Raw genomic sequence first — 27,559 nt, forward strand, 5'->3', positions numbered from 1 at the left:
GACTTTTTAGTCAGATTACAGCAGATGGGAGCAGTACCACCAGATTTGATTCTGTGGGATAGATATTCAAAGCCTCTATACTTCTATCCCCCCATGTGGTTTGGGCTATGTGGGTCAAACCACAAGAGAGGTGAAATTAAGAATTCAAGAGCATAAAGGGAATATTAGGAACTTTAAAGCCAATACACAAACTGACACACAAGTATCTAGACACTTTATTGAACATAAGCATAACGTAGCACAACTTAGATGGTGTGTCTTGGATGAGGTGACTCTAAAACTGAGGGGTAGCAAACGAAAGAAAGAGCTCTTAAAGTGTGAAGGTAAATGGATAAAGAAACTCAGTACATTGGTACCAGATGGGCTTAATGATGCTTGGAGTTTAAAACCTTTTCTATGAAATTCTTTAGCTTAACTATGCACTGATGGATCTATATATATATATATATGTGTTAATTTCTTGCAGGCTTTGAAAATCTTATTTACCAGAAAGGGTAGCTACGTAAAAATAAGGGTAAGATTGCTTTTATAATAGTTTTTATTGTGCTATTTGTTATACATGGTGCTTATCTGGTAGGCATGGTGACGTGCAGTCCCAGGCACCCTGGTATATGTATGTTTAATTGGTGATTTTCTGATTTTAATACATTTTTTCACAGTTCTTTGTGCACAAAGGATGGATCATCTAAGAAATTTTTATACAGATTTTTCTAACTATGGACTTTTCTCTAATTATGGACTTTTCTATAAATATTTTGTAAAAGGAAATATATGGTGATCTAAAGTAATTTGGCTGGATATTTTCAAGCACCAATTAATGCTTAGGAGGTGGGGCTATGGGTTCAAATGTTCATTCTGTTGTTAACTAGTTACACTTGAGAAAGGGCGTGATACAGCCCTAAACATGTTGTGTGCTGTGGTTTGAATAAAGGCTGAAGCAGTTCATCTGCGTGAAGGTGCTCTCCTCTTTTTCTGTGAAGTTCAAATATATGCCCCCAAATCATCCAAAATCACTCTAAACTTACTTGCATGGTAACTGTCTAAAATGTTTCTACATGTTTTGGACATGACATGTCCCAGCAACTACTCACAAAGCACTTTTTATAAGTAAATATTACATGGGATTATTAAATACAGTTTGCATGACACAGTGACACTTTAATTACATGTTTGAAATGGACCGTGCATTTTTTTGTTCTGCATTATCCTTTTGCACCAATTAACAAAACAATTCACTTTTTTACTTACAGCTCCCTTACATTTTGGGATATCAGTCACCTTTGTTCCTCACAAAGCCACATCTTTATTCACTGAAATCTTTGGTATCGATGTCCCCTTCATTTTGGCAGTTTTCCTCACTGATTAAGCAATACTTAATGAAAAATGGATTGCAGAGCCAGAGTCGGGTTTGTAGCTCACATTAAAAAAGTTTAAATTATATCAATTGCAGACAGGGTGCACTGTATCAATTTTTAGAGCACATTTCAAAATATGCATGCTGTGTACCCAGCAGTAAAGTTTCCCAGGAAATATTGTAAATGTTGCCAACTGCTGTATACTGACATTTGGTTCTGTTGTTTGAGCCCACTATTCCAAGACCACATACTAAAAAACTTCAGTTTATGCCTTAGTGCCATAATAAACATTTCCTAGCTCAGCATGACCTCTGCTGGTAAGTTTATAACTGTGCACTTATATTCAGATTGTTTTTACAATTCCTGTGCCTGTTTAAATGTACATAAAGTACTTGTGGCTACCTGCAGTCATCTATACTAGCTCCAAATATTTGTTCCTCTTAAAGGAAGTTCAGCTATTGTGGGGGGTGTAATTACACTGGAAACAGACAGTTTTCAGATTTTGTAATTTTACCAACATTTTTTTATGAATTTGCCTTTAGCAAAGGCCATCAAACCCAGTCCCACTTCTCCATGAGCCTTGGAATAAGGATTTTTACCAGCAGAATTTTGCATTTCATATCCCATTTGTCATTTCACTTTGGGGGCATTTCGTGAAGGGTAATTTTAGTTTGCCCAGGGAAACTATACATCATTTATTTCAAGACAAGCTGGGCTTTCTAATGTTTTCTGTGTAAGTCCACTTCTGTAACAAGATTTAAGGGTCTAAAAACCTTCTTCATGGGAAAAGGTGAATCAAGGGCCAAACCCCTGCACTAATCTGCCCCCACAGTACTTCTCTAGCCCCTACTGATAACTGGTCAACAGCTATCCAGCCCACACACCAACATGCCCTGTAAAAATAGGTTGAACAGGACTAGGGCCCACAGGGTTTTAATCCAGTACCCTGTTTGGGCCAGTCCAACCCTGTACTCCAATATCCCAGTTTGGGTGCCAGTGTGCATATCACCAAGATGGTGGCTGGGAACAGAAGGGGCATAGCTAAATGTGGGGGCCAATGCTGTCAGGCAGCGCTGTAGTTCTGGACATGCTATGGGGGCACAGATTAGTTGGGGCAAATGTCAGTAAAGTGATTAAAGAGGGGGCACTACTGCTAAAACTAAAGATTTATTCACTCAAAATGTTATTATTGCCTCATTCATTAAGCTAAAACTAGCATAACAATACCATAGCAAAACCTTTCTATCTTGCTGCTCCTTACCTCTGGAACTCTATCCCTGAATCCCTCCGTAGGGAACACTCACCTACTCTCTTTAAGAAAAACTCAGCTGTTACCTTCTGGAGCACTAAGGCTGATGCCACACCAGGCGTAGGGCTGATTTTTTCGGCAAGCGGAAAAACGCTTGCCGAAAATTCAGCCCTACGCCTGCTACTTGTGCCTGCACCCGAATGAATGGGATACGCTCGGGTGAAGGCACAAGTAGCCGATATACGCATGAAAACGCGAGACTTTGCATTCTCTCGCGTTTTCATGCGTATCTCGGCTACTTGTGCCTTCACCCGAGCGTATCCCATTCATTCGGGTGCAGGCACAAGTAGCAGGCGTAGGGCTGAATTTTCGGCAAGCGTTTTTCCGCTTGCCGAAAAAATCAGCCCTACGCCTGGTGTGGCATCAGCCTAAAACATTATTTTGCCTAGTCCTGCGCTTAAGGGCAAATGCCCATACCTGGTGCACTCTTACCTTCCAATTTGTGCCTGTATGTTACCCAACCACTTAGATTGTAAGCTCTATGGGGCAGGGACCTCCTTCCTACTGTGCCTCATACTACATGGCACTTAAAACTCTTACAAAAGCTCTTATTCTGCCTCTGGTTGGATTAATGTTTTACAGTAACATTGCCTGTTAGTAGACAAAAGGGTTTTTCACTGGCTCAGCTCAACATTCCTCTTACAGTTTCTTTTGCCTGTGAAACAAAGGCCACAGAAATAAATAAAACTTCTATGCCATATGCAAAAGACTAGATCAAAAAACTCTTTTGGTGTGGTAACAAATTTTGGACACCACAGCTCATCCTTCACTTAACTTCTCTTTATTAGAATTAGCCTGCAAATCCTTATCTAGATGGTACATGGTTCTGATAAGATTGAAAAAAAATCTGAATTATAATCCTCAGTGCTTCATGGGTTGTTGAGGGGGTGTATGGTCCTATACACTGAAAGTTGCCCTGCTGTGGTCCAGGGTGTACATTTTTATTCTATAAGTGCATAGCCTCAACCAAGTGAGACTGCCAGATAGTGAAATGCAATTATCCTCCCAGACAACTATTTAACACTGCTGCCGAGTCCAAATGCAAAGAGACCTTTAAAGGACAAGGAAAGTCAAAATCAATTAAGCACACTATTCTATAGTACTACTATCGCTATGTAGAAACGCTATATTTCTGGCTTGCATAGAGAAAGATTTACTGAGATACACTTACTACATACTACAGACTCTTTTCAGGGAACAGCGCCACCATCTTTAATAGGGATGGCCACTTCCTTTACCTCACTGCACATGCGTCTGTCGCTAATAACAGCAGCAGCGCGTTGCCATGGCAACCGGTGTGCGCCAGCTTGTGCTGAAGGGGGGTGCCTGCTTGTGCTGAATAGTGTCGTTTGCGCATGCGCCACCTACAGCCCTGGTCCTCATGTCCTTGCAGGAGCGATGCATTATGGGAATCCTCTTTACCCAGCTCAGCATTTTTTTTTCCTGTTTGGCTTCTGTTCATCTGAATGATTGCAATTTGGGGAGACTTAAGGGCACTACTGAGACAACTGAAGGTAAGCCTGCAGCTTGAGATTAACCCTTTGGTAGCCTTTCCTTCTCCTTTAATCCACTTTTGCAAATTTGCACCTGGGCAGTAACCCATGGCAACCAATCAGGTATTTGCTTTTACTACTCAACCTGCAACTGGATGAAAAAGGTTAATCACTGATTGGTTGCTATAGGTTACTCCCCAGGTGCAAATTTGACCCCCACTGTGCCTTGTGTTTTAACTTTCTATTGTGTTCTGCTACAGTAAAGGTGGCCATAGACCCTTAGACCGATTCAGCGGCTTATCGGCCCGTGTACAGGCACTAACGACAGGCCTGCCTGACCATCATCTGACCTGAAATCAGCCAGATCTCGATCGGGCAGGTTTGACAGGACCAAACGACCGAATTAGCCCGATATCGCTTACCCGTAGGTGGGGATATCGGGAGAAGATCCGCTTGCTTGGCGACCTCGCTAGCATGTATGGCCACCTTAATAAATCATGTTTCCATTAAAGGAGACATATTGGATAAATGGGAAAACCGCTAATTTGTAGGCAATTATGAATAATATACAGTGCTGGTTTCCCTTTGTGCTAAAAATTAATAATCCTCTCTGTAAAAATGGCCCCTTTATTGGAGCTCCCTATAGATCGTATCACTTCTCCGTCCAGTGTGAAATGAAGGGTGGGTATATCCTAACGGTCCCTGCCAGAAGCACAGTAGGAGGGGGAGAGCCAATCACAGCCCTGCAGTCACACAAGCACAGACAGGCTTCAGTTCCCTATCAGGTCAGCCTAGTTCCTATCCTACAGTGCAGTGTACGGAGGGCCGCCGGCTCCCCAGCTCATTCAGAGAATTCAGCCAGCAGGAAGTGGAACAGATGGGCAGGGCTAGTGGGGTTTTGGTGGAATTTCTCAATAAATCAGTCAGAAACACAACTTTTTAAAGCACAATCCTTCTATATCTAGAGGAGTATAATTCACTGGTACATTCATAATTTTTATAGGATATGTCTCCTTTAATACTACACCTACAATATTACCGACAGATGTGACTCTTATTAGCCCTCGACAGGGTGCTCTCATTGATCTTTTTCTGTGCCATCTATTGAATGCTGTCTATTTGTTATCAGTCCTGTTGATCCTTTGGGCTTACACTAGTCAATCCCTTACAAAAATAGGTGAAAAATTACCAAAATATTGAAAGACCATCCTAAGGAAAAAAATGAAAAATGAAACGAAAACATGCAGAGAAAACCCAATAGCTGCGCTGAAACTAATCTAGAAATCTTGTCGATCTGGCTTGAGGTACCTTTTTACATCCCACTCTGGAGACGGTGCCTGAAATTTGACCACTCAGATGGCAACAGATCTTACAGTGGTTCTAGGATATCTACTGGACCAAAAGCTAATGTTCTAGAACAGCTAAACATTCAAACCAACAGACTGCAAAAAGAAATGCATAGCAAATATGTAGTATGAGTAAGAAAAATGCTAACTAACAATTAGAACATCAAGAACGTTAAATTATTCTTTCTGAAAAGGTGGACAAACTAAACATGCATTGTGCAGAAAATATGAAAGTGGGTGTAAGGTGTGGGCGACACCTTAAAAAGTCACCTCAGACAGTGTGGGGAACATAAATGAACCTTCCCAATTTTGTAAAATATAAGGATTTTAAATGTCCCCAAAAAGTCCACAGCTTTTTAATGTTAGAGCCATACATTATTTCATACTGGTTTATACTGAATCTTTCCAGTACTTAGTGAAGTATAAACACTCATCCACTTGTCTTTACTTTTAGTTGTGATGGTAATGGCAATATTTGTATTTTTTGAAAACAGGGAAAAACAACAAAGTATAAATTTGTTCTTTTTTTTATCAGAATGGGCTCATTAAAGCGGACCTGTCACCCTTACCTTAAAATTCTCCTATTGCTAGAATAGCCATTCCAGTAAACCCTCGTTTTTTTTTTTTTTGATTAGTATTTTCCAAGATACAGCTACTCATTTCTGAGCGTTGTCAATCAAATCTATATATTAAGCGTCACCGCTCCTTTCTCCCCCCTCGCTGGTTAATCTTGCGTAGTTTTATGTAGAACGCGCACATGTGACTGCAGTTCACGCGCCTATCTGTAGTGCACGCGCACCCTGTATCGGGCACCTCTTTGTGGAACGCGATACGCGGCCTTAACCTGTCAGACAGGATCACAATAAAATCTGAGGAGCCTACTTTTAATTCTAAATATCGGAAAGGTAAAAAAAATAAATTTGAGCTTACAAAAACTATTTACAGAAGCGATAATATTTGGCAGTATTTTTTCATTAAAAGCATATGTGTTAATAATAGATTTTATATCAATCTTATTTTCGTTTTTCATGGATAATAAACTAATCCAAATAACTTGTGCAGGACTTATCTTTATTTTATATAGTTATTACTTGTATGCTATAGTTTGTCAACAATATCATGCGTTTAGTTTATAAAGGGGAACTGTCACCTCTTACAATCCAAAAAATGATCTGTATTGCGATTTAATGACCATACTGAATTCATAAATAGATATATATATTCACACAATGTCAAAGTGAAGTTAATCACATCATTTATATATATATAGATATAGAAAGAGACAGAGAGAGAGAGAGAGAAATCATGTGATTAACTTCCCTTTGACATTGTGTGCATGGTAGAAAAACCTGGGCAGGACTGACCTTATATACATATTTCATAAATTTCAAGTGGAATTTAATCACACTATGGTAATATATAGAACATGGGTGACTTTCCATGTATTAAAGGGGGACAGTCAACCTAATATATAAATCCAGAATTTTTTTTTTAGTTGAGCAAAATAAACGTAAATTAAAATATATAATTACACTATATAAGTCATTTTTATATATTTTCATAAAGTCTTAGACTGACAAATTCACTTTCAGGCAAGCAACATTTTTTTGGCATCACTATTAACGGACATGTAAAGCCTACATTTGCCTACAATGTATATCAGTTGTTCAAGTCTCCCCCACCCAAATGTCATAATTTTTAATGCATATATCCCCTACACTTGCCATCACCATCTCATTTTCATAAAGCAAATAGCAGCTTTCATCCGGAAACCATTTTTCATAATCAGATACATTTACTTATGCAAACAGCAAATACAAACAGAGAGCCTTATTGAGCAAACATTTCATCAACAATACAGACTCACACAGGCACAACTTTGATAAAAGTTCTCCTTTGTTTCAGTTCAGGAGAGTTGGTTGGGAGAACAAAATTGAAGCAGACAGCTAGACCTGAGTTTCTATGGGAACCAGCAATGCCATCTCTTTACTGGCTGCTAGACTGGGGGTGTGTTTAGTAATCTGAGCTTAGAACAACTGAGCATGCCCACAAGCCAACAGCCAAAGCAAATTCCTGAGAAAGGGGGCCGAGTGGGTTACAGGAGGAAAAGCAAACCTAAGTGATTAAAGGGGACCTGTCACCCTAAGAAATAACTCTAAATTCTTTTCTATCATGTTAGTTGGGCAAAATAAACTTTACTTACACTATATAGATAGTATAAATCTAGTCTTGGAACTACAATCGCAGTAACACAATCGCAGTAACCAGGCAGCTGCCATTTTGTGGACATTGTTAGTAAGGCAAGCTTTGCATTACCCCAAAATCTTGTTGGATGACCAGATGCCCATACCCATGCACTGGCTACATAATTAGGTGATGGGGAGGGAGGGGAAAAGTGTAAAGTGCAGTGACTTCTAGGAAGTGCTGAATGGAAAGCTAAAGGTATTGTCTGCCCCGCCTCTATGCCTAAGCGCAGGCAATATATGATTGACAGCTGGGATTTTTAAATGCCTTTATAATGGGTACAGATGTGTTATTAAAAAAAGGAATTGTGGTTTTATGTTTAACTTGAAAAGGACTTTTATTATCCAGCTTTTTATGTTTGGGTGACAGGTCCACTTTAAGGGGATGCTGCAGCCTTACTATTAACCTCTGGACAAGCAGAGTGGCAGTTATTGAAAAATTTCAAAGAAGCTGTTCACTGATTAAAATTTTTTTTGGTGTGGGGTTTACATGTCCTTTAAGTCAAGCTTTGCATCATGCCAAAATCTTGTTTATGTCATTTAACAGAGGACCAGATGCCCATACCCATGCACTGGTTGTACAATTAGATGATGAGGAGGGAGTAGAAAAGTTATAATTGCATTGACATTTAGGAAGTACTCAATGGACAGTTAAATTTATTGTCTGCCCTGCCTCTATGCAGCTGGGTTTTTTAAATGGTTATATAATGGTTATGAAGGAACTTTAGTTTTATGACTAATATAAAAAGGACATGTATTGTTCATCTTTTTATGTCTGAATGACAGATCCCCTTTAATATCTGTAGTAAAATTTAAAAATTATTTAACCATATTTTTTTGAAATATTACATAATTAATAGTAAATTTGCTTAATTTTCTTTTTTTTTGTAGAATGCCAATGTGTTTGGTCAAAAATTGTCCACACAAGACAGGAAATAAAGCATTATACCCAGAAGTGGTATTACATGTTTTTCCTAGAAACTTAGATAGAATAAAAATATGGCTAAATTTCACTGCTCAGGATTTTCAAGACTTTGATGGATTTGTTCTACAAATCTTCAATTAAAAAAACATAGACAATTACAGAATATGTTCCATACATTTTACTGAAAATTCATATATCCTGAAAGGAACTAGAAGATTACTTCCACAGGATGCAATACCAACTCTCCTATTTGACAATACTTCATTTTCTGAATCGTGGATGACTAAACGCCCGCTACAAAGTTTCGTATGCTCGTCACCTTCCAGTACCTGACTATGCTCAGTCAACTCCACATAAAGTGAAAGCAAAAAAATCATTGCAGTTGGACATAACACCAATTAGTCCTGGAATAAATCCACCGATACTTGAAGAAAGTGAGGAAGAACTCATAACAATGGATACTTGTGATGATGAAAGGAATGCCAGTTCTCATGGTATTGTTCCATTACTTTCAGATAGTCAACAACCCTTGAGTGAAGACCTACAGACTACTTTAGAAGGATCCACTATACAAACTCCTGAAAAAAATACAAAGGATGAATGCTTTTATCCTGACACTTCCCCATCAATTACTTCCTTTATCATACAAGGTGAGGAGACAAACATACAGAAATCTATGTCTACTGAAGAACAGATGGTGGAAGAGCAGAAATTTATTGTATTTGAAAGTTGCCTGGACAAACTTATTTATATGATAACTTGTCAGTCTTCACTCGATTGTACTGCTAAAATAGAACGCATAATTAAAAGATTTGAAGGTTCTCTTGTCATAATTCGAGCTGTTTGTTTTGAAGGACACAACTTTCCTCTCTGGCAAAGCCAGCCTAGGATAAATAATATAGCAGCTGGAAATCTGTTGTTAGCATCATCAATAATTCTTAGTGGATCAAGCTACCAAAAAGTGCATGATTTGTGCAATATTTTTGGATTACAAAATTTTTCTGAAAGCACATTTTATTGGTATCAGAAAAGATTTATTTTCCCTGTTATAGACTTTCATTGGATTGCTGAGAGAAGAAAAGTGAAAGAAGATTTATCTGGACAGGCACTATGTGTGGGAGGAGATGGACAATGTGATAGTCCAGGGCATAGTGCCAAGTATTGCATCTATACTATCATTGACCTGACATCAAAGAAAGTGGTAGATTTTGAGGTTGTCCAGGTTACCCAGTCTTCATCCTCTGTTGCTATGGAGAAATTAGCATTTGAGCTGTGCCTTAACAGAATTCTGAGTGAAAAAATGGAGGTGCATATCATTGCCACAGATCGTCATCCAGAGTATAAGGATTTGTATTACAAGACAGCTAAACCCAGGGCCAACACTCCATTTTCCATGTCCAATGGAGTCTTTCTACTAGGGATGCCCTGAATTCACTTTTTTTTTTTAAATTCGGCCAAACCCCAAATCCTTCATAAAGGATTCAACCAAATACAGAACCTAATCCTTATTTCCATGTTAATTAGGATACAGAAGGGTTAATAAGCGCCTTGTGCATGGCAAAACATTTCAACATGTGTTTATGTGACAAAAAGTCATGTGATTTTAAAGGAACTGTAACACCAAAAAATAAAAGTGTATAAAAGTAATTCCAATATAATGTCCTGTTGCCCTGCATTGCTACAACTAGTGTGTTTGCCTCAGAAAGACTACTATAGTTTATATAAGTAAGCTGCTGTGTAGCCATGGGGGCAGCCATTCAAAGGAGAAAAGGCACAGGTTACTTAGCAGATAACAGATAAACCCCCATTATATGGGGCTTATCTACTAGTTATCTGCTATGTAACCTGTGCCTTTTCTCCTTTATTCCAGCTTGAATGGCTGCCCCCATGGCTACACAGCAGCTTATTTATATAGTAGCTTTTCTGAAGCAAAAACACCAGTTTTTTTTGCAGAGCAACAGCACATTATATTTTAATTACTTTAAAACACTTTAATTTTTTGATGTTACTGTTCCTTTAAGGACTCAGATTCAGTTTGGTTGGAAGCATGGATTCTGCCGCATCCTGCGGAAAAAGGATGAATCCCTAATTGGGAAAAATGTCAAGGGGTCTCCAACATTACTTACATTAAAAAGAGGGTCTAAAAACTAAAGAATAATTTTGGTACCCATTAGATTCTCTTAAACTATCCCATACGTTGACCCTAAATTGAGAAAAATAGTGCTTGTATTAAAATACACTGAACTGGAAATATGTTATAAACTAACTGAAAATATGTTTCTGGGTAACAGTGGGCAACAGCCTCTCCTGTATAATACAATGGGAACCCCTGCCACCACTTGTCTTCACCAACACCCTTTTGGGGCCCTGGAACTTTCTGCTGCATAACTAACAAGGAAGCTGCATTTATCATCTAGTACCAAAAGCAAGGAAAAGTAAAAGGTTCCTTTGGTTAATTTCACCCAGTTCCAAATTAGCCTGTATTCTTCTCCATCTTTGCACAAAACACAAAATAGACGACTTAATTTAACCCGTCCCTGGTTTGTACAAGAACATTCCTTTTGGCCAAATTGGGAGAAGAGACCGCAGGTACCGTCAGCAACCACACTTCTATTTTAGAACAACAGTCTGAGCTCTAAAAAATTATAAATGCCTTTTAAACAAATATTAAGAGCTGTGATTGCACAACGCACAGGTCATGGCGGGCAACTAACACCAAAGAAACGTGTTCGTTTCTTTTTGTTCTCTAACAAAAGTAGGAGGCGCGAAGAGAAGAAAAACCAATTGCGAGAGGACCAACAGCAGCATACTAGCCACTTCCGGTTGTACGTCGCGAAGTTACACCGCCTCTTCCCGTCACTCCCACAAGGCAGCTACGTGTTGCGTCACCGCGTTTACGTACCGCCGTGACGCCAGTCTCGCGTGGTGAGACTTGTGGCGTCGGGATTTACTGAAAGACAGGAGGAGGAAGCTTGCAATTAACATCTTTGCGGGAGGTGTAAGTAGCGATCCGGGATTGCGGGCAGTGTTAGGAAAAGCGGGACTGTGCATTTACTTGAATGAGAGGGTGACATTTGATCTCCCCTAACCTGTGAAATTCCCGAAAGGTTCTACCGGGACGAAAACTGAGACAAAACTAGCAGTACAGAAAGCTGTGTAGAGACAAAAAAATGCCGACACATTAGTAGTCTCCCACCCTTCCGAAGTGTGCAGCTCACTGAAAGCAGGGGGCCCAGTCATCCAAGTAAGTGCACCACAGCGCCCCCCCCCCCCCATTTAAGACCCAAAACTCACAGGGCCCATGAGGACTGTCCCCCCTGATGGTGGCTCTGGGGGTGTCAAATGTTTAGGGATGTTATGCCTTTCCTCGAGTGTTTATAAAAAGGTTGCATGTGGCTGCAGCATTGTGCATTTACTTACATTGCCTGAATCGCATAAAATGTATCTGTCTGTCTACATATAGAAGCCTGATGATTTAGCAGATTTCATGTGTATGTATTTTTCAAGTTGGTTACATCATAAAAATACCCCCATTCCACGCAGTGCTGTCTAAATGAGCTTTTATTAAGTTTTGCACACGGCTGCAATTCACCTTTTACATAACCCATAAGAATTTATGTCTATGAAGATTTTCATTCATCCAGGTCATGGTATATCTAGTATAAATAAATTTAAAGCAACTGGACTTGTTTGGTAATCATTGAAGACGTTTCACTACTCATCCGAGCACCTTCTTCAGTTCAACTGGAACTGTTTGAGTAGTGAAACGTCTTCAATGATTACCAAACAAGTCCTGTTGCTTTAAATTTATTTATACTAGACATAAGAATTTAACAAACCAATAACGCCATCAAGGAACAGACCAGCAAATCTGAATGTACTGTAAATCTGAATGTGGTGCAATCACATTTGTACATTTTATGGGTTTGATGTTGCTAGTATTGTTAGAAAATGACTGCTATGGAGAGTGCTAATAAAATTACAGGCTGCTTGCAGACCTGAGAGGCTTGAATTGAATAGAGTGTTTTCTAAAATAAAGTAGAAACACTTTATTTTTAATTAAATTGCTAGAGTATACGAATTGAAATTACATTGCAGTGCATTGGCAATAGAGAGTTAGATAAATGATTACATTTCAGTAGTTTTAAGTAAAAGGAAAGGTGAGACTGGAGGTATGTATGTTTTTAGGTAAAGTCAGGAAAAGCCTATTTGTATAGAATCCCATTGTAATAGCTTTAGATCTGAAATGTCAGTGGTTCTCACTGCCATATGTGTCTATTTGTGCACCAAGGGTATGCTTTGGTATGTTTGTTTTTTTTAAATTGATATTATTTTATTTGATGCTAATGCTCTTATGTCATCCTTCACCCAGAAACCCATTATGCAGAAAGCTCAGAATTACAGGAAGGCCATCTCCCATACAGTCCATTTTAATTTTTTAAATTATTTAATTTTCCTCTGTTTTAATAACAGAGTCTTGTTCTCGAGCCTAAGCTGCATAAATCCATATTGGGGGCAAAACAACCCTATTGTTTTTTTTCATGTTTAAATTATTTTAAGCAGACTTAAATTATGAAAAGGCCCCTTATCTGGAAAACAACAGGTCCCAAGATAATAGATGCTGTACCCCAGATCCCGAGATAATAGATCCTTTACCCGTATATATTTATTTACAAAAATACCAGATGACCTATTTTTGTGATTATTAATTTGATGTTTGCATTTGTTGACATATTTTGTATTTTTATATAGTCCTGTATGGCTTAAGGCAAACAGAATTTTTCTTTAAACACACATGTGTTTTAAGCAGGTTATTTCTAAATTACCCATGATTTTTTTATATTCTCCTCCAAACCTTTGCAGTAATTCACATTTCCCACAAACTACCATCACCAAGCTTTGTCATGCAGATTGACGTTACTGCACACTGCGTTACAAAGTGAGGCAAACTGTTTGTAGTAATGTAAAATTGAGCACTATATGTTTACATTGGTATGAATCTCACCAATATGCCCATAATGAATATGTGGACCGGAAGAAAGGTAATTAATAGTGGTATTGCAGAAATTTTGTAATAACCCATACTTATATTTGCCTATTTGTGTCTGTTAGTTACCCTTCCATATAGATTGTAAGCTCTACGGGGCAGGGACCTCCTTCCTCTTGTGTCCTCGACTCTTAACTTATTGCTGCTGTATTTATCTGTATTTATTATTATACTTTGTATTTATCTATTATCTTATTAACACCCTGTTTGTATTAATGTATTCTACTGTACAGCGCTGCGTACATAAGTAGCGCTTTATAAATAAAGATATACATACATAATGACGCAAAACAAAATTTTTGCATAATTTTCAAAACCATCTTTGTGGTTATGTGGCATAAAAACGCCACATGTAACATAGCCTTACATCACTTCACTGTACAGGAAAAAATGTCTTGGCAGTTTACCTGCTGCTAAACCAAGGCTCTAATATCATGTACAGCCATGGGATGGGAGTTGTCATGTCTGATATATAAACAAATCTGTACTTTTGAGTGAAACAGTTTAAAAGGGCCAGCAACCTTGAAGCTAACAATAAAATACTAGCTTAATGCTTGACTTTTTATTTTTAATTAATTTGAGTATTTTTAATACTTAAGTACAACAGTCCTTTAACATTTCTTTTTTTCTTCAATTAAGAATCTAATGTGTTTTTCAGGCCACAATCTACACATGGCTACAGCAGAGAGTCCTAAACGGGACAGTATTTCTCCACTAACAGTGCAACCGGAGCTCACACAAGAGGAGGAAGTTGGAAAAGACCACTCTTCAGAAAAGGAGTTGAGCAAAGTGCAAGAAATCTGTACACTTTCGCTAGAAGAAAAGGATGTAAAAGTCAGTAGCCCTCTTGCACCTGGTAATCATTCAGACGAGGATGATAATTTAAGTGAGACAAAGTCTCAGGACACTGATAATGAACCGGTACAAGATGAAACAAACTCTCCTTTTGATAATGTGGAACGTGAGGAGAGAGCCAGTGATCTGAATGATGAGGCCTCCTCAGTGACAAGGGAGTTGGATGAGCATGAATTGGACTATGATGAGGAGGTGCCAGAAGAACAACCAGGTCTTGTTCAGGAGGAGGAGAATGAAAAACTTGGAGCTGATGATGAAGATGACAAGGAAAAAGCAGAAGACTCTCCCACAGATAAGGAACTAAGCAATAAAGATGAAGAGGCAGACAATGATGAAAAGCATAAAGAGAAAAAGAAAGATGATGATGAGGGTGATGCTGATGAAGGAGAAATAGATGTGAGTTTTTCAACATGAACCCCCTTTTCAACATGAATTCGACTGAAAATACTTTTGGCCTGTTTTAAAAACACAAAAGTCTTATGCTAAAAAGGAAAGCTAAAGCTACTCTTTGTTTGGTCCTTGAGAGGTCAATAATTAGATTACCATTCACAGATAAACAGTAGTCTGTTATGCAGGGGAATTTTCTGTAGTTTCAGTTTCTTCCATGTTTAGTGCAAGAAATAACAAAAACTTTCAAAATGGTAGCCCTAGTAATTGAATTGGTTTTGAAAAGGGGGTATACTGCCCATTTAATGTGGGATATCTGTGGAAATATTTTTTTTAAAGATTTTATTTAGCATATTTTATATTTCAGTTTTATTACAGTTAAACAACAGAAAAACAAGCAAGAGAAAAAAGAAGGGGGGGGGGGGGGGGGTGAGGCTAAGTTAGCAGTTTTGGTTATACCGGATTAATAGTTAGACATATTCAGCGACTTTATAGGTCCAGCCTCATGCCCCATATGGCATTAAATTTCTCTGGGCACCCCCTTGCTAGATAAGTCATTTTCTGGCTGGGAAAGGAATCATCCACCAATTTTTGCCAAAATTGAAGAGGAGGAGGATCTAGAGACTTCCAATGCAGATAGCACTAGAGCAGGAGCGGAGTTGCAGGTCTCCGGTCTGTCCTAGCAGACAGTTCTGGAAAGCGAATATTTGGAAAGGCAAGCTTCTCATTAAGAAACTGTAATGAGAATCTCTATTACAGGACAGGACCAGAAAACATGAAACAATGCCTACTTCACTTCTGCACTTGGGGCATTGGTCAGACACATTTTCATAGATTTTGGCCAGGCAGTAAGGGGTTAAGTACACTTTATCTGAATATATCTGTCCCTCATGCAGATTGATATTTCTGTCACCAGTTTAAGGGCATTCAACCACATCTCGTCATCCAGCGTGGGAATATCACTCTGCCATTTGATTTTGGTTTTCTGTAAAGGGGAAGGGCCTGAGGCAGACAGTATAATGTAAAACCTTGAAATCGGTTTAGTCAGGTCTTGTCTGTGGAGATAGGGCTCCAGGGTTGTTTGAGCTACCCTTAAAGGCCTTGCAGGAAATTGGATATTGAAGGCATGGCATAGCTGCAGGAATCTAAAAAGCATGTCGAGGGGGGATGCACCTCTTGTCGCAGTCATCGTTTTTACATTCACCACCAATACAAAAAGTCCCCTAGTGTTTTAATGCCTAGTTGTGCCCATCTTGCAATATCTGGGAGAGCATGTAAGTGTGGGAGTTGCTTGTTACCCCAAAGTGTGGTCCGTGGCAAGCAAGTCTCAACAGAGACATGGGCCAGCTTCTGTGATTTCTGGAAGGCCTGTACCACTGTGGCCATGGAGGGTGTAGTGGCATAGAAAGAGGAGGTTCCACGATAGGGAAGCTTAGACAGGGCCTCATACGAACCTAATGTAGCAGCCCCTAGGACCACTACTGGATTATTTATGTTGGGGACCATCCACCAGTAGGCATAACTAGCTGGGCAGCTAAAAAGTAGAGATTGATATTTGTTAAGGCTAGGCCACCTCCAGAGGAAGGTGTCTGCAGTACTTTGATATTCAGACATGGTTGGTCTCCTGCCCACAAAAATCCCCTTATTATTTTATCCATTCCACTAAACCATTGCACTCGGGGAGTTATCGGGGAATTGTGTAGGGCATATAAGAACTTGGGGGGAAAAATCATTTTAAAAAATATTGCTCCTGCCATGAAGGGAGAGAGGCAGGTCTTGCCATATGGAAACTTTGTTGGTTAAAGCTTGCACCACCGGATTTAAGTTGAATTGTTCATACTTAGTTAGGTCCTTATGTACAGTAATACCAAGGTATTTAAATGAGGTCACAACTTGCAGTTGTGATATGTGGTCAGAGGTTCCTGGAGGTAGGGGGTCTATAGGAAATATAATCTACTTAGAGTGGTTAATAGAGTCTAGAACACTGACCGAATTTAGAGACCACCTCCAGGAGGTTTGCTAAAGCTTCATGTGAGTTTGCCAAATATAGCAACATGTCACCTGCTGTGGAAATATATTTAGAGCTATTTCTGTGTTTCCACTTCTATTTAGATAACATCTGTCCCTATAACCTTAAAACCAGCAACAGCAAAAACTGCATCAGGATAACAAGTTATAAGCTTCAGTCCCCTTCATGATTAGTCTTTTTATAAATCTTTATAAGGAATCAATATTGTCTTATTTTTGGAAAGCTGTTTGCTGTTTATTCATGATTAAAATTTCATTTCCATGCCCCGCCACTACTGATCATGCAAATTTAAATATCATGGGGTTTTTTTTTTTAAATACATAAGTAGAACCTAATTTAGTTTACAAACTTCTGTTTGTCTATTTTTCAGTAAATACATTGTAGTGAAATTGTTGCTGCATTATGCTTTACTTTTTATGTGAACGACAATAGAGTTTGGAAGTCGGCACATACACCTTTGGGCTTTTTTGCTGCTGTAACCTTTTGTAAATTGTACATTTTAAAAGGGCAATCAATATAGCTAAGTAACTAAAGAGTTTATTTATAACTGACATTTGTATTCTTAGGATGAAGACTTGGAGGAAGGTGAAGTTAAAGATCCCAGCGATAGAAAAACAAGACCAAGGATTACTTGCAGATTCTTCATGAGAGGTATATGCATCATTATGGAATTAGTGTGTATACTGTTCTGGTACAGAGGAGTGTTTTATGCTTGAAATATAAGAATATAAACCAGGCTGCAAGGGATTATATGTGTAATTTATAGGCTCTAACCTGCGGAGGATGGTCAGGTATGGGATCCCTTATCCGGAAACCAGTTATCCAGAAAGTTCCAAATTACAGAAGGCCCATTATAAGAAAATAATTCTAATTTCTAAAAATGATTTCCTTTAATAATAAAACAGTACCTTGTACTTGATCCCAGCTAAGATATAATTAATCCTTATTGGAGGCTAAACAAGCCTATTGGGTGTATTTAATATTTAAATTATTTTTAGCAGACTTAAGTTATGGAGATCCAAATTAGGAACGATCCCTTATCCAAAAAAACCCCTGGTCCTGAGCATTCTGAATAACAGGTCCCATACCTTTAGCAATAGTCTGTTTAGTGTCTGCACCCCAATGCAAAATATTAACACAGTGGGGTGCACAGTCAAATTGAATGTATCGGTGTATGAATGATCTCTGCACAAAACCTTTGTTGCACAATGAAAGAAAATAATGAAATTCTAAGCAACCTTCCAGTATACATAGTAAAAAAAAAAAAAAAAAGTCATTTCAGTTAGATTCTTTATGCAAATTGAGTTTTTGGCAGAGATCCCCTTACATTCTCTACAGTGCAGACACACATGCTATGGTCTCCTTATTCAGGTGACATTAAAGTTTTATTTATGTGTTTTTGAGCATGGGATTAAACTGGAGTTCCTAACGTTAATCCATAAAAGCAAGAGCATGCAGATAGCGACTGTCAGAATTTAACCCTAGTTCTTAAAGGAATACTGTCACGGGAAAACATGTTTTTGAAACAAAAAAAGAAATTGCATCAGAAAATAGAGCTTTTTTAGCAGAATCCTGCATTTTTTTTTTTTTTTTTTAAATGTAATTTTGAGATTTCAAATGGGGCTAGCCATATTTTTAAAGGGGTGGTTCACCTTTAAGTTAACTTTAGTATGTTTTAGAGTGGCCAATTCTAAGCAATTTTTCATTTGTTTTTCATTTTTTCTTATCAGTTTTGAGTTATTGACATTACTGATTCTTTCCAGGTTTGAAATGGAGGTCACTGACCCCATCTAAAAGTCAAATGCCCTGTAGGGCTACAAATTTATTGTTATTGCAAGTTTTTATTACTCATCTTTCAATTCAATATCTTGTTTAAATTAATAGATGGTTGCTAGGGTAATTTGGACCCTAGCAACCAGAGTATAAATACTGCAAACTAGAAAGCTGCTGAAAAAAAGCTTAAATAACTTAAAAACCGCAAACAATATAAAATTAAAACCAATTGCAAATCCTCTCAGAATAGCGCTCTCTACATCATAGTAAAAGTAAATTTAAAGGTGAACAACTCCTTTCATTTCCCAGGGTGCTACAACCATGTGACCTGTGCTCTGATGAACTTCAGTCACACTATACTTCTGAGCTGCAAGTTGGATTGATATCACCTCCCTCCCGACAGCCAATCAGCAAAACAGTGGGAAGGTAGCAAGATAGCAACTCCCAGTAGATATCAGAATAGCACTCAGTAGTAAGAAATCCAAGTCCGGCTTGGGACTCCTCCAGTTACATGGGAGTAGGAGAAACAATAGGTTATCTAAATGCAGTTCTAATGTGTAGCACTGGCTCCTTCTGAAAGGCACAATGCACTGAGATGGCGCCTACACACCAATATTACAACTAAAAAAAAAATACATTTGTTGGTTCAAGAATAAAATTGTAAATGGTATAGTGAATTATTTGCTATGTAATTTAGAATTAAAAAGTACACCAAATATCATGACAGTATCCCTGATATGTATTTAAATTATCAGCAGCACTAAAAAATACTTTGAAATGGCATACGTTTTGCTAATTGCCCAATTTTTTAATATGTTATTCTATTGCACATGTGTATTGCTTGACGAAGAATAGTATACTTTTCATAAAACACTACTTATTTCCTTGTAGATTGTAAGCTCTTTTGGGCAGGGCCCTCTTCACCTCTTGTATCGGTTACTGATTGCTTTATATGTTACTCTGTATGTCCAATGTATGTAACCCACATATTGTACAGCGCTGCGGAATATGTTGGCGCTTTATAAATAAATGTTAATGTAATGTAATATTTCAGTAGAGCAGTCTCTAAATACAGGTATATGGCTGCCAGGAAGAAAATGCAATACATGAGTGTATCCACTGGAGGTCGTGTGAGTCATGTTTTCTGAAATAGCTTGTAATGTAAATTACTGTTTTCTGTGCATAGAAGCAGTTATAAATACAAAACCTGTCTGTATAGCTTCCTACATGCATCTGTGCTGCAGGAGTCAGCATCAGTCATTAAAGGTTCATCCAACCTTATCCCTTTCTCTGCACCATTAGCTCAGTCTTAATATAGTATTTGTAACTAGAGTAAAAACAAAAATTGTACAAATATTAGACTGGACCACATTTCCAGCCTATTACAATAACTTTTGTGGTTTTAGTAATATTAGATGTCACACGTGTTTCATGGACATAAGGGTGGTACCTGACTGGCCATGCAGGTTCCTCCTACAAGTAAGTGCCATCTGAATTTGCTAGGGATGTTGCTGGTTGGGTGTCCATGAAAGTGAGCCAAGAGTTAATGCTTACACATGAAGTTACCCTTTTAAGCTAATAATGCAGCATCTTTATTGGCTCTGGTGTCCTACACACAAATCCTGTAGTTGACAACAGCTCACAGTTGTAGCTCATCTTTCTGTTCCATTTCTTTTTTGTGTCATTTTTTGGGGTTTGAAACTTTGTTTTGGAAAATGCTTTGATTTGCTGGAAGTGTTTTCTTCCAGTAACGATTATTGTTCTGTTTTGGAATAAAGAACTGTTATTTGTCTGGTGAAATTATTAATAAAATTCTGGCTTATATTGAATCCTACTGCCTGAACTTCAGGGCATATATTTCAGTTTAGCTATCTGTTTTGACAAATCATACCTCAATCCTGTTGGGTCACAGTTTATCTGTCCAAGTGTAAATTAAACTTTCGAGATTATGATTGCATCAACAAATTAGGAAGTGAAGAGGAAGTGAGGAGTTGTAGAGTACTGTTTACAGATTTGTCTGTGCATAACAGCTTTAGACAAATAGCTGTTAGGGCGCTATGTCACCCTCAGGAAATTGTGCCCATACTGCACACATGTCCTGCAAATAATGTTTGAATCAAATGAATGTAGAACGCTTCATGTAAAACATGCAAAAGAAGGCAATTTACTCTGAGTATTCCGGATTGCCAAATGTAATATGTTTTACGTGCAATGATATACACTCTTCCTGATCAAAATTTTTTCAGGTGCTTTCTCATCTCTTACGGACAACAAAGCCCCTACTCTCGTTGCTCTTCAATTAAAGCTACCTTGGGCAAATGGCATCAATTCTGTAAATTGTTTGTGTGTACAACAGAAGGGAACTGCTATTCCAGACTTGATTTCATTATAGAGCCTTGATACCTCTCTGTACATCTGTTCCAGTGCAAATACAGTGGTTTTGTTCTTGCTTAGAAGCCGCTTTACATTTCTGCTTTACTGATAATTTTTGTGTATTTCTAAGACTATACCCACTGGTGTTATGCGTGAGGACTTGTTCATTCCAAGTGGCTTCATACCTTGATTTCTAGAAACCCTGGGTTTATAGTTAAGATAAGGAAAAGATTTTGTCTGCAAAAATCTTTATATATTTCTAAGCAACTTTTTAATATGCATAAATTAAAACTGTTAAATGGTTAACAGCCATTTGCAGAAAAAGTGGCCATTCACATGCTCGGATATGGTTGGTCGTACTGCCGACCATCTGGGCATGTACAGATGGTCAGGCATCCAGGCACTGTTTTGACTGGTAGTCTTGTGAACCTGGTGAATGAAGGATTATTGGTTCTGAAGGAAAATTTCCATAGTTTGACCAAAAGTGAAATTAAGAGGAAGGGCACTTTGCAGTCATACAGTCATGGCATAAACAGACAAACACATCAGAAGAAAACAATTATTCTTGGATATTGTATAAACCAGACGATAAGCTCTTCAATAAAACATCTTCCTGTGTTTGTTGAAGGTGCCAAGTACGTAAGGCTTCATTTGTAATTGGATCATTACAGGGCGTGTTGTTTATTTGCTTATTATGTTTTTTCCAATCATTCTGTGTTTGTCTTTATTATTTTTACACATTTATTACACCACAGCTTATGACATTGGCGTATTAAACACATGGATAGAAGATATCCTGTCATAGCTCTCTATTTGATTAATCACTAAATATATCTCTGCGTTAACAGAAGCTGGTCAGCTTACATGCACCGCTCATAACAAGGCATTATTTATTGCTCTTATCTGGCTTTTCCCAGTCTCTTTGATGTTAATTCTTATCTTGTATTACAAGTATGTAATTCATAAACTTCTCACCTTGAAAGAAGAATAAAGGGAAATACAATGAAGTGAAAATATACTCTGTTAAAGGGGACCTGTCATCCTAGGAAATAATTCCAAATTGTTTCTAAAGCAAATTTCACTTACACTATAGAATTATTTTAATCTTATTTTCTTCAGCCTTGGAATTCACAACTGCAGCAGACAGGCACTGTTTTGTGGACACTGTTATTAAGGCAGGTTTTGCATCCTACCATAATCTTGTTTCTGTGCCAGTATGGGGGGACCTAATACCCATGTCCATGCACTGGTTACAAAATTAGATTTTGAGGAGGAAAGGGGAATGTGAGGAGTGCAGCAACATCTAAGAAGTATTGAAAGTGAAAGTATCTGTCTGCCCCACTTCTATGCCTAAGGCATAGAGGTGGGTCAGGCAATATATGATTGACAGCTGGGATTTTTAAATGCTTTTATAATGGGTATTGATGTGTTAATAAAAATGAGTTTGGGTTTCATGTTTAATTTGAAAAGGGCTTTTATACAGATTGTTATGCCTGTGTGACAGGTCAACTTTAAAGGGGTTTTAAACCCAAAAATAAAATGTTGCCTTATGAAAAAAAAAATGTTAAAACTTTTCAATTTATGTTAATTACAAATGTTCAATGGTTTTAATGTTGTGTAATGCATTTGCAATTGGAAACACTATTTTTCTGGCCTTTCTGCACTTCTGGTTTTGTCTATTGAAGCAGTGTAGCAAAAGTCAGCTGACCACCAACCAAACTTCATTTCTCACAATGCTTCGTCTTGTTCGTCACAGATGTGACAATCGGCTGGTTTCTGCTACATTGTTTCAATTGTCACAATGAGAGGTTCAGAGAATAGAAATCAACAGACAAATACTGCTTTCAGTAGCCATAGCTTTTACAAATAACTGCTGAAAGACGTTGACCATATATTCTGACAATCTAACACATGTATCCAAAATGGAGTGGAGAGACATGTGGCTCCCTTTGCTAGTACAGCACTAACTGCTGTAGTCAGCTCTGTATTAGTGAGAAATGGGAGGGCTTGCACTTGCGCCCCCAGGGGTTATTATTGACCCCTATAATAAATTGGCCCCCAGGATTTCAAAATATTACTGAAATTTTTTGTCTATATATTACACCAAGGTTTCTTAACCTTTTTCTCAAGGTATCCAAATTAACATAGGGCATCTGCTTCATGGCCCAGAAATTTTTTTACTAGTTGAGCATCTTTTTATTAACTAACCTGTTGTAGAAATACATTTTATAGTAAAAGAGATCACAATAAACTGTCACCTATTATGGCTAATTTGGCAACCTTGCCAAACAAGCGGATTGCACCGTGTATGGCCACCTTAAAGGAACAGTAACACCAAAAAATGAAAGTGTATAAAAGTCATTAGAATATAATGTACTGCTGCCCTGCACTGGTACAACTGGTGTATTTGCCTCAGAATGTTTATATAAACAAAGCCGTGTAGTCATGGGGGCAGCCATTCAAAGGAGAAAAGGCACAGGCACGTAGCAGGTAACAGATAAAATACTATTGTATTCTACCAAGCTTATCTGTTATCTGCTATGTAACCTGTGCCTTTTCTCCATCTTGAATGGCTGCCCCCGTGGCTACACAGCAGATTATTTATATAACTATAGTAGTGTTCCTGTAGCAAACCGACAACTTTTACCAGTGCAGGGCAACAGTACATTATATTTTAATTACATTAAAAAACTTTAATTTTTTGGTGTTACTGTTCCTTTAAGTTTGGTGGTAAGATTTATCCCTTTAAGAATTCTTGTATTACACCACAGAGCCCCTAGATGGCATTTGTCTCCTAGACCCAAAGCTCCTGCTCCTTTTACAATTAATAATGCACTTTAAACACATTTGCAGACTTAAGGTATTTTAAAAGTTTTTTTTTCCTGAGATATCGAGCGCTCTTTACTTTTATGCTTTCCTCTTAAGGTTTCAAATAAACTGTAAATTGCTTTTTTACCAGTGTATCTGGGTTTTTATACAGATTTACCACATTGTACCCAACACACAAACGAACACTTTTTTTTTTCTCTGTTCCATAGCTGAAGACTTGTGAAATACTGCTTATAAATGAAAAGTGCCATTCTTGCTGTTAAGGCTTACTTCTTTATTTCAAATAATATTATTTCCTTTTATACCGATGTTTTATATGTACACATACACAAGTAATAAAGAAGACTTAGAAGTGTTTTTAGACCTTGTAATAAACATGGCTATGACATCTTTGGTAATTTTCTTGATGCAGTAAGTAACTGGAACATTAATATGGTGTATTTCAAATATTCAAATTTTCAGTGTGATAGAAGCCCATCTTAAAAGTTATTTAGGGTAAGGTTTGAGTCTACAACTCATAGAAACCATGGCTAAATGTCTGATTTTTTTCATATCTGTAACATTGTTTTGTCCTGTATGCTGTGTAATACCCCCTTATAAGGTATCCATCTGTTTGGGGTAGCCAGTTTTATAACATACCTGAATAGACCTGTGTATGGCTACCTTTATGCTGCTGCCACACGGGGAGGATTTTCAGCCTGTGGACAAATACACACCGAGAAGCCACACCATGCTTCAAAAATTATCATATTTGGCCTTGGTGCAAGCAAGCAAAGCAGATTTCAGTGCATAACTGCATACCTAAGCTTTGAGGCAGATTCTTGGGCTGGATTTATCGGCAGGCCAAGTATCAGCCCAGTGGCATTGGCCTTAGAGATTACTTTTTTGTTATAGCCATACCAATCAGTTAATAAGTGCCTAACTCTGAAGAGCTTGACTGAAAAACCCAGACTGTATAGATGGTTCAGCTAATGTTATCTGACTTGTAATGTAAAAATATATTTTTCAAGAATAAGGGACCAGCAGTTTCCAATGCTTGAAAAGTGTTTTCAGATATGTTTTATTATAATATTAATTTTCTTTAGTGCAGTGGCTTGCATGACATGCTCAGGTATCCTATCCACTAGGTCTTGTTCAGAACATCTGTATTTGTCGTTCATAATGCTCTGATTGCATAAAAATGCTGGAGTGACTTATAGTGGGCAATGAAAGATAGATTGTGTTTTTTTGTTATTTTTAACCAGCAAATAATGCATAAAGCAAAAACTGGAAATCCATTATAGAGAAAGCTTTAAATTATGGGAAGGCCATCTCCCACAGACTCCATTTGAATCAAATAATCCAAAATTTTAAAACAAATTTTCCTTTTTCTTTTGTACATGGTCCCAACTAAGATAAAATTAATCCTTACTGGAAGCAAAACAATCCTACTGAGTTTAATTAGTAGACTTACAATATGGTGATACAAGTCTTATCTGGAAAACCCCAGGTCTCAAGCTTTTTGTATTACAGGTCCCATACCTGTATCACCTGTGCACTGTTCCTGTCATTTTAATTACCTTAGCCCCACTTTAGCCTTATTGACTCCTTTATTATACACCACAGAATTTTTCCCTGCACATCTTGTTAACCGTAGCAGGCACAAAATTTCCAAAATTCTTTTGTACAGCATATTGTCAGTAGAGGAGTTCATCATCCCCAGACAAACCTGTTCCACAACTCTTATCTGTTCACTTTCCAGTAACTCATATGTATCTTGCAACTTTCTGCTACTTCATTAGCCCCTCGGCTATTATGATATAACAGTACCTCGTGAGGGAGAAAATTAGCCGACGTGACAAAATACAGTCATATGTTTAGAATAAGTGCAGTGACAATGCATATAAGGGATTACTTAGCATCACTGTTCAGACTTTCAGTAACAATTTTATAGCCAATATGATTGCATTATAATTAATGTAATCTTAAAGGAGAAAGAAAGGTAAAAACTAAGTAAGCTTTATCAGAAAGGTCTATGTAAATACAGCCAGAAGCACTCACAGAAATGCTGCACTGACTTCTCTGTCAAAAGATTAGTTGTGTCTGTAATTCCTGTGCCACAGACACGCAGCTGCCTGCCATCTCCTCTCTGCTGCTCCCCCCACCCTCAAGAAATGCTAAGAAATCACTCCCCTTAGGAATGTGGATCTGAGCCAATCAGCAGGAAGCTGACTCTTAGGGGCTGATTTACTAACCCACGAACGGGTCGAAATGAGTCCGATTGCGTTTTTTTCGTAAAGATCGGTATTTTGCGATTTTTTCGTATTTTTTGCGATTTTTTCGGCGTCTTTACGAATTTTTCGTTACCAATACGATTTTTGCGTAAAAACGCGAGTTTTTCGTAGCCTTTACGAAAGTTGCGTAAAATCTTGCAATTTTTCCGTAGCGTTAAAACTTACGCGAAAAGTTGAGCCTTTTTCGTAGCGTTAAAACTTAAAAGGTGCGAAGTTTCGCGTAAGTTTTAACGCTACGAAAAAAGCGCAACTTTTTGCACAAGTTTTAACGCTACGAAAAATCGCAAGATTTTACGCAACTTTCGTAATGGCTACGAAAAACTCGCGTTTTTACGCAAAAATCGTATTGGTAACGAAAAATTCGTAAAGACGCCGAAAAAATCGCAAAACATACGAAAAAGTCGCAAAATGTTCGTTTTCAAGTCGGAACTTTTCCAATTCGGGTCGGATTCGTGGGTTAGTAAATCAGCCCCTTAGTCTTACAAACTGAGCATGTACACTCGGTCTGGGTGTCTGTGCAGATGCAAGGCATTATGGGACCTTCCTTTACACAGCTCAGCATTTTTTCTTCCTGTTAGGCTTCTGATCTTCTGAACAGGTGAAATATGGGGAGATTTAAAGGCACTATTGAGACAACTGAAGGTATGCCTGCAGCTTGAGATTAACTCTTTATTAGCCTTTCCTTCTCGTTTAAGGGATTCCCCTGCTGACTTTAGCCCAATTCTACCCATACTCCTAAATGTTCCTGTTACAGAGAATGAAGTGTCTACGTCTGTGTGGCTTCCATGTTTTTTTAGTTTTGTTTCTGCTGCAAAGGTGGTGTTATGAGTAACCATGAAATTCAGGCAGGTAATGCCTAAAGTTACTGCAAAATCTATTGCTAATGTTTCACATTTAATCTGTATTATTTAGGTCATTGTACATGGGGAATGAGCTGCCGGTACCTCCATCCTGGAATGAATGATAAAGGGAATTATTCGTTGATTACTAAGCAGGACACTTTTTCATCGAATGGTACTCCTACTGCTGGAACTAATCCTCTTGCTCCATCAAATCCCTGGGTAAGACACTGTACATGATGATTTTGGCACTGGGGGGAAATCCCACTACCTGGGACAACAAAATGCCTGAAAACACCTGTATACTAGCAGTAACCTCAAGAGTTTGATTGTGTATGTATGTTGAAATTTTTCTATTGCATTCTGATATGATCACAAGAGTCAATCCTGTAGGATACTGTGATTAATTTTAGACTCTTAAAAGGTAATTTTGCCTGTTTTGCCATCCCGTGTGCGATTTCTCTCAGGTGATTTAAAAGGTCC

The 27,559-nt window shown here is 38.0% G+C and overlaps 1 protein-coding gene across 3 annotated transcripts in view; it reads left to right on the forward strand.

The window, feature by feature from the left end:
- Window positions 1–11,498: 11,498 nt before the first annotated feature.
- The window catches only part of zc3h18 (zinc finger CCCH-type containing 18), a 67,811-nt gene continuing 51,750 nt past the window's right edge, over window positions 11,499–27,559 (forward strand). For 2 of the 3 annotated variants that reach the window (XM_031900797.1, XM_031900799.1), the window contains exons 1-4: window positions 11,499–11,669; window positions 14,377–14,969; window positions 17,556–17,640; window positions 27,150–27,298. In XM_031900797.1, coding sequence (XP_031756657.1) covers window positions 14,391–14,969; window positions 17,556–17,640; window positions 27,150–27,298 — 813 coding nt within the window. In that variant the 5' untranslated portion in view covers window positions 11,499–11,669; window positions 14,377–14,390. Of the gene's footprint in view, window positions 11,916–14,376; window positions 14,970–17,555; window positions 17,641–27,149; window positions 27,299–27,559 lie in introns of all 3 variants that reach the window. The other variant, XM_031900798.1, reaches the window with a different exon arrangement.

The sequence above is a fragment of the Xenopus tropicalis genome, chromosome 4, assembly GCF_000004195.4.
Source record: "Xenopus tropicalis strain Nigerian chromosome 4, UCB_Xtro_10.0, whole genome shotgun sequence".
NCBI classification, from domain to species: Eukaryota; Metazoa; Chordata; class Amphibia; order Anura; family Pipidae; genus Xenopus; species Xenopus tropicalis.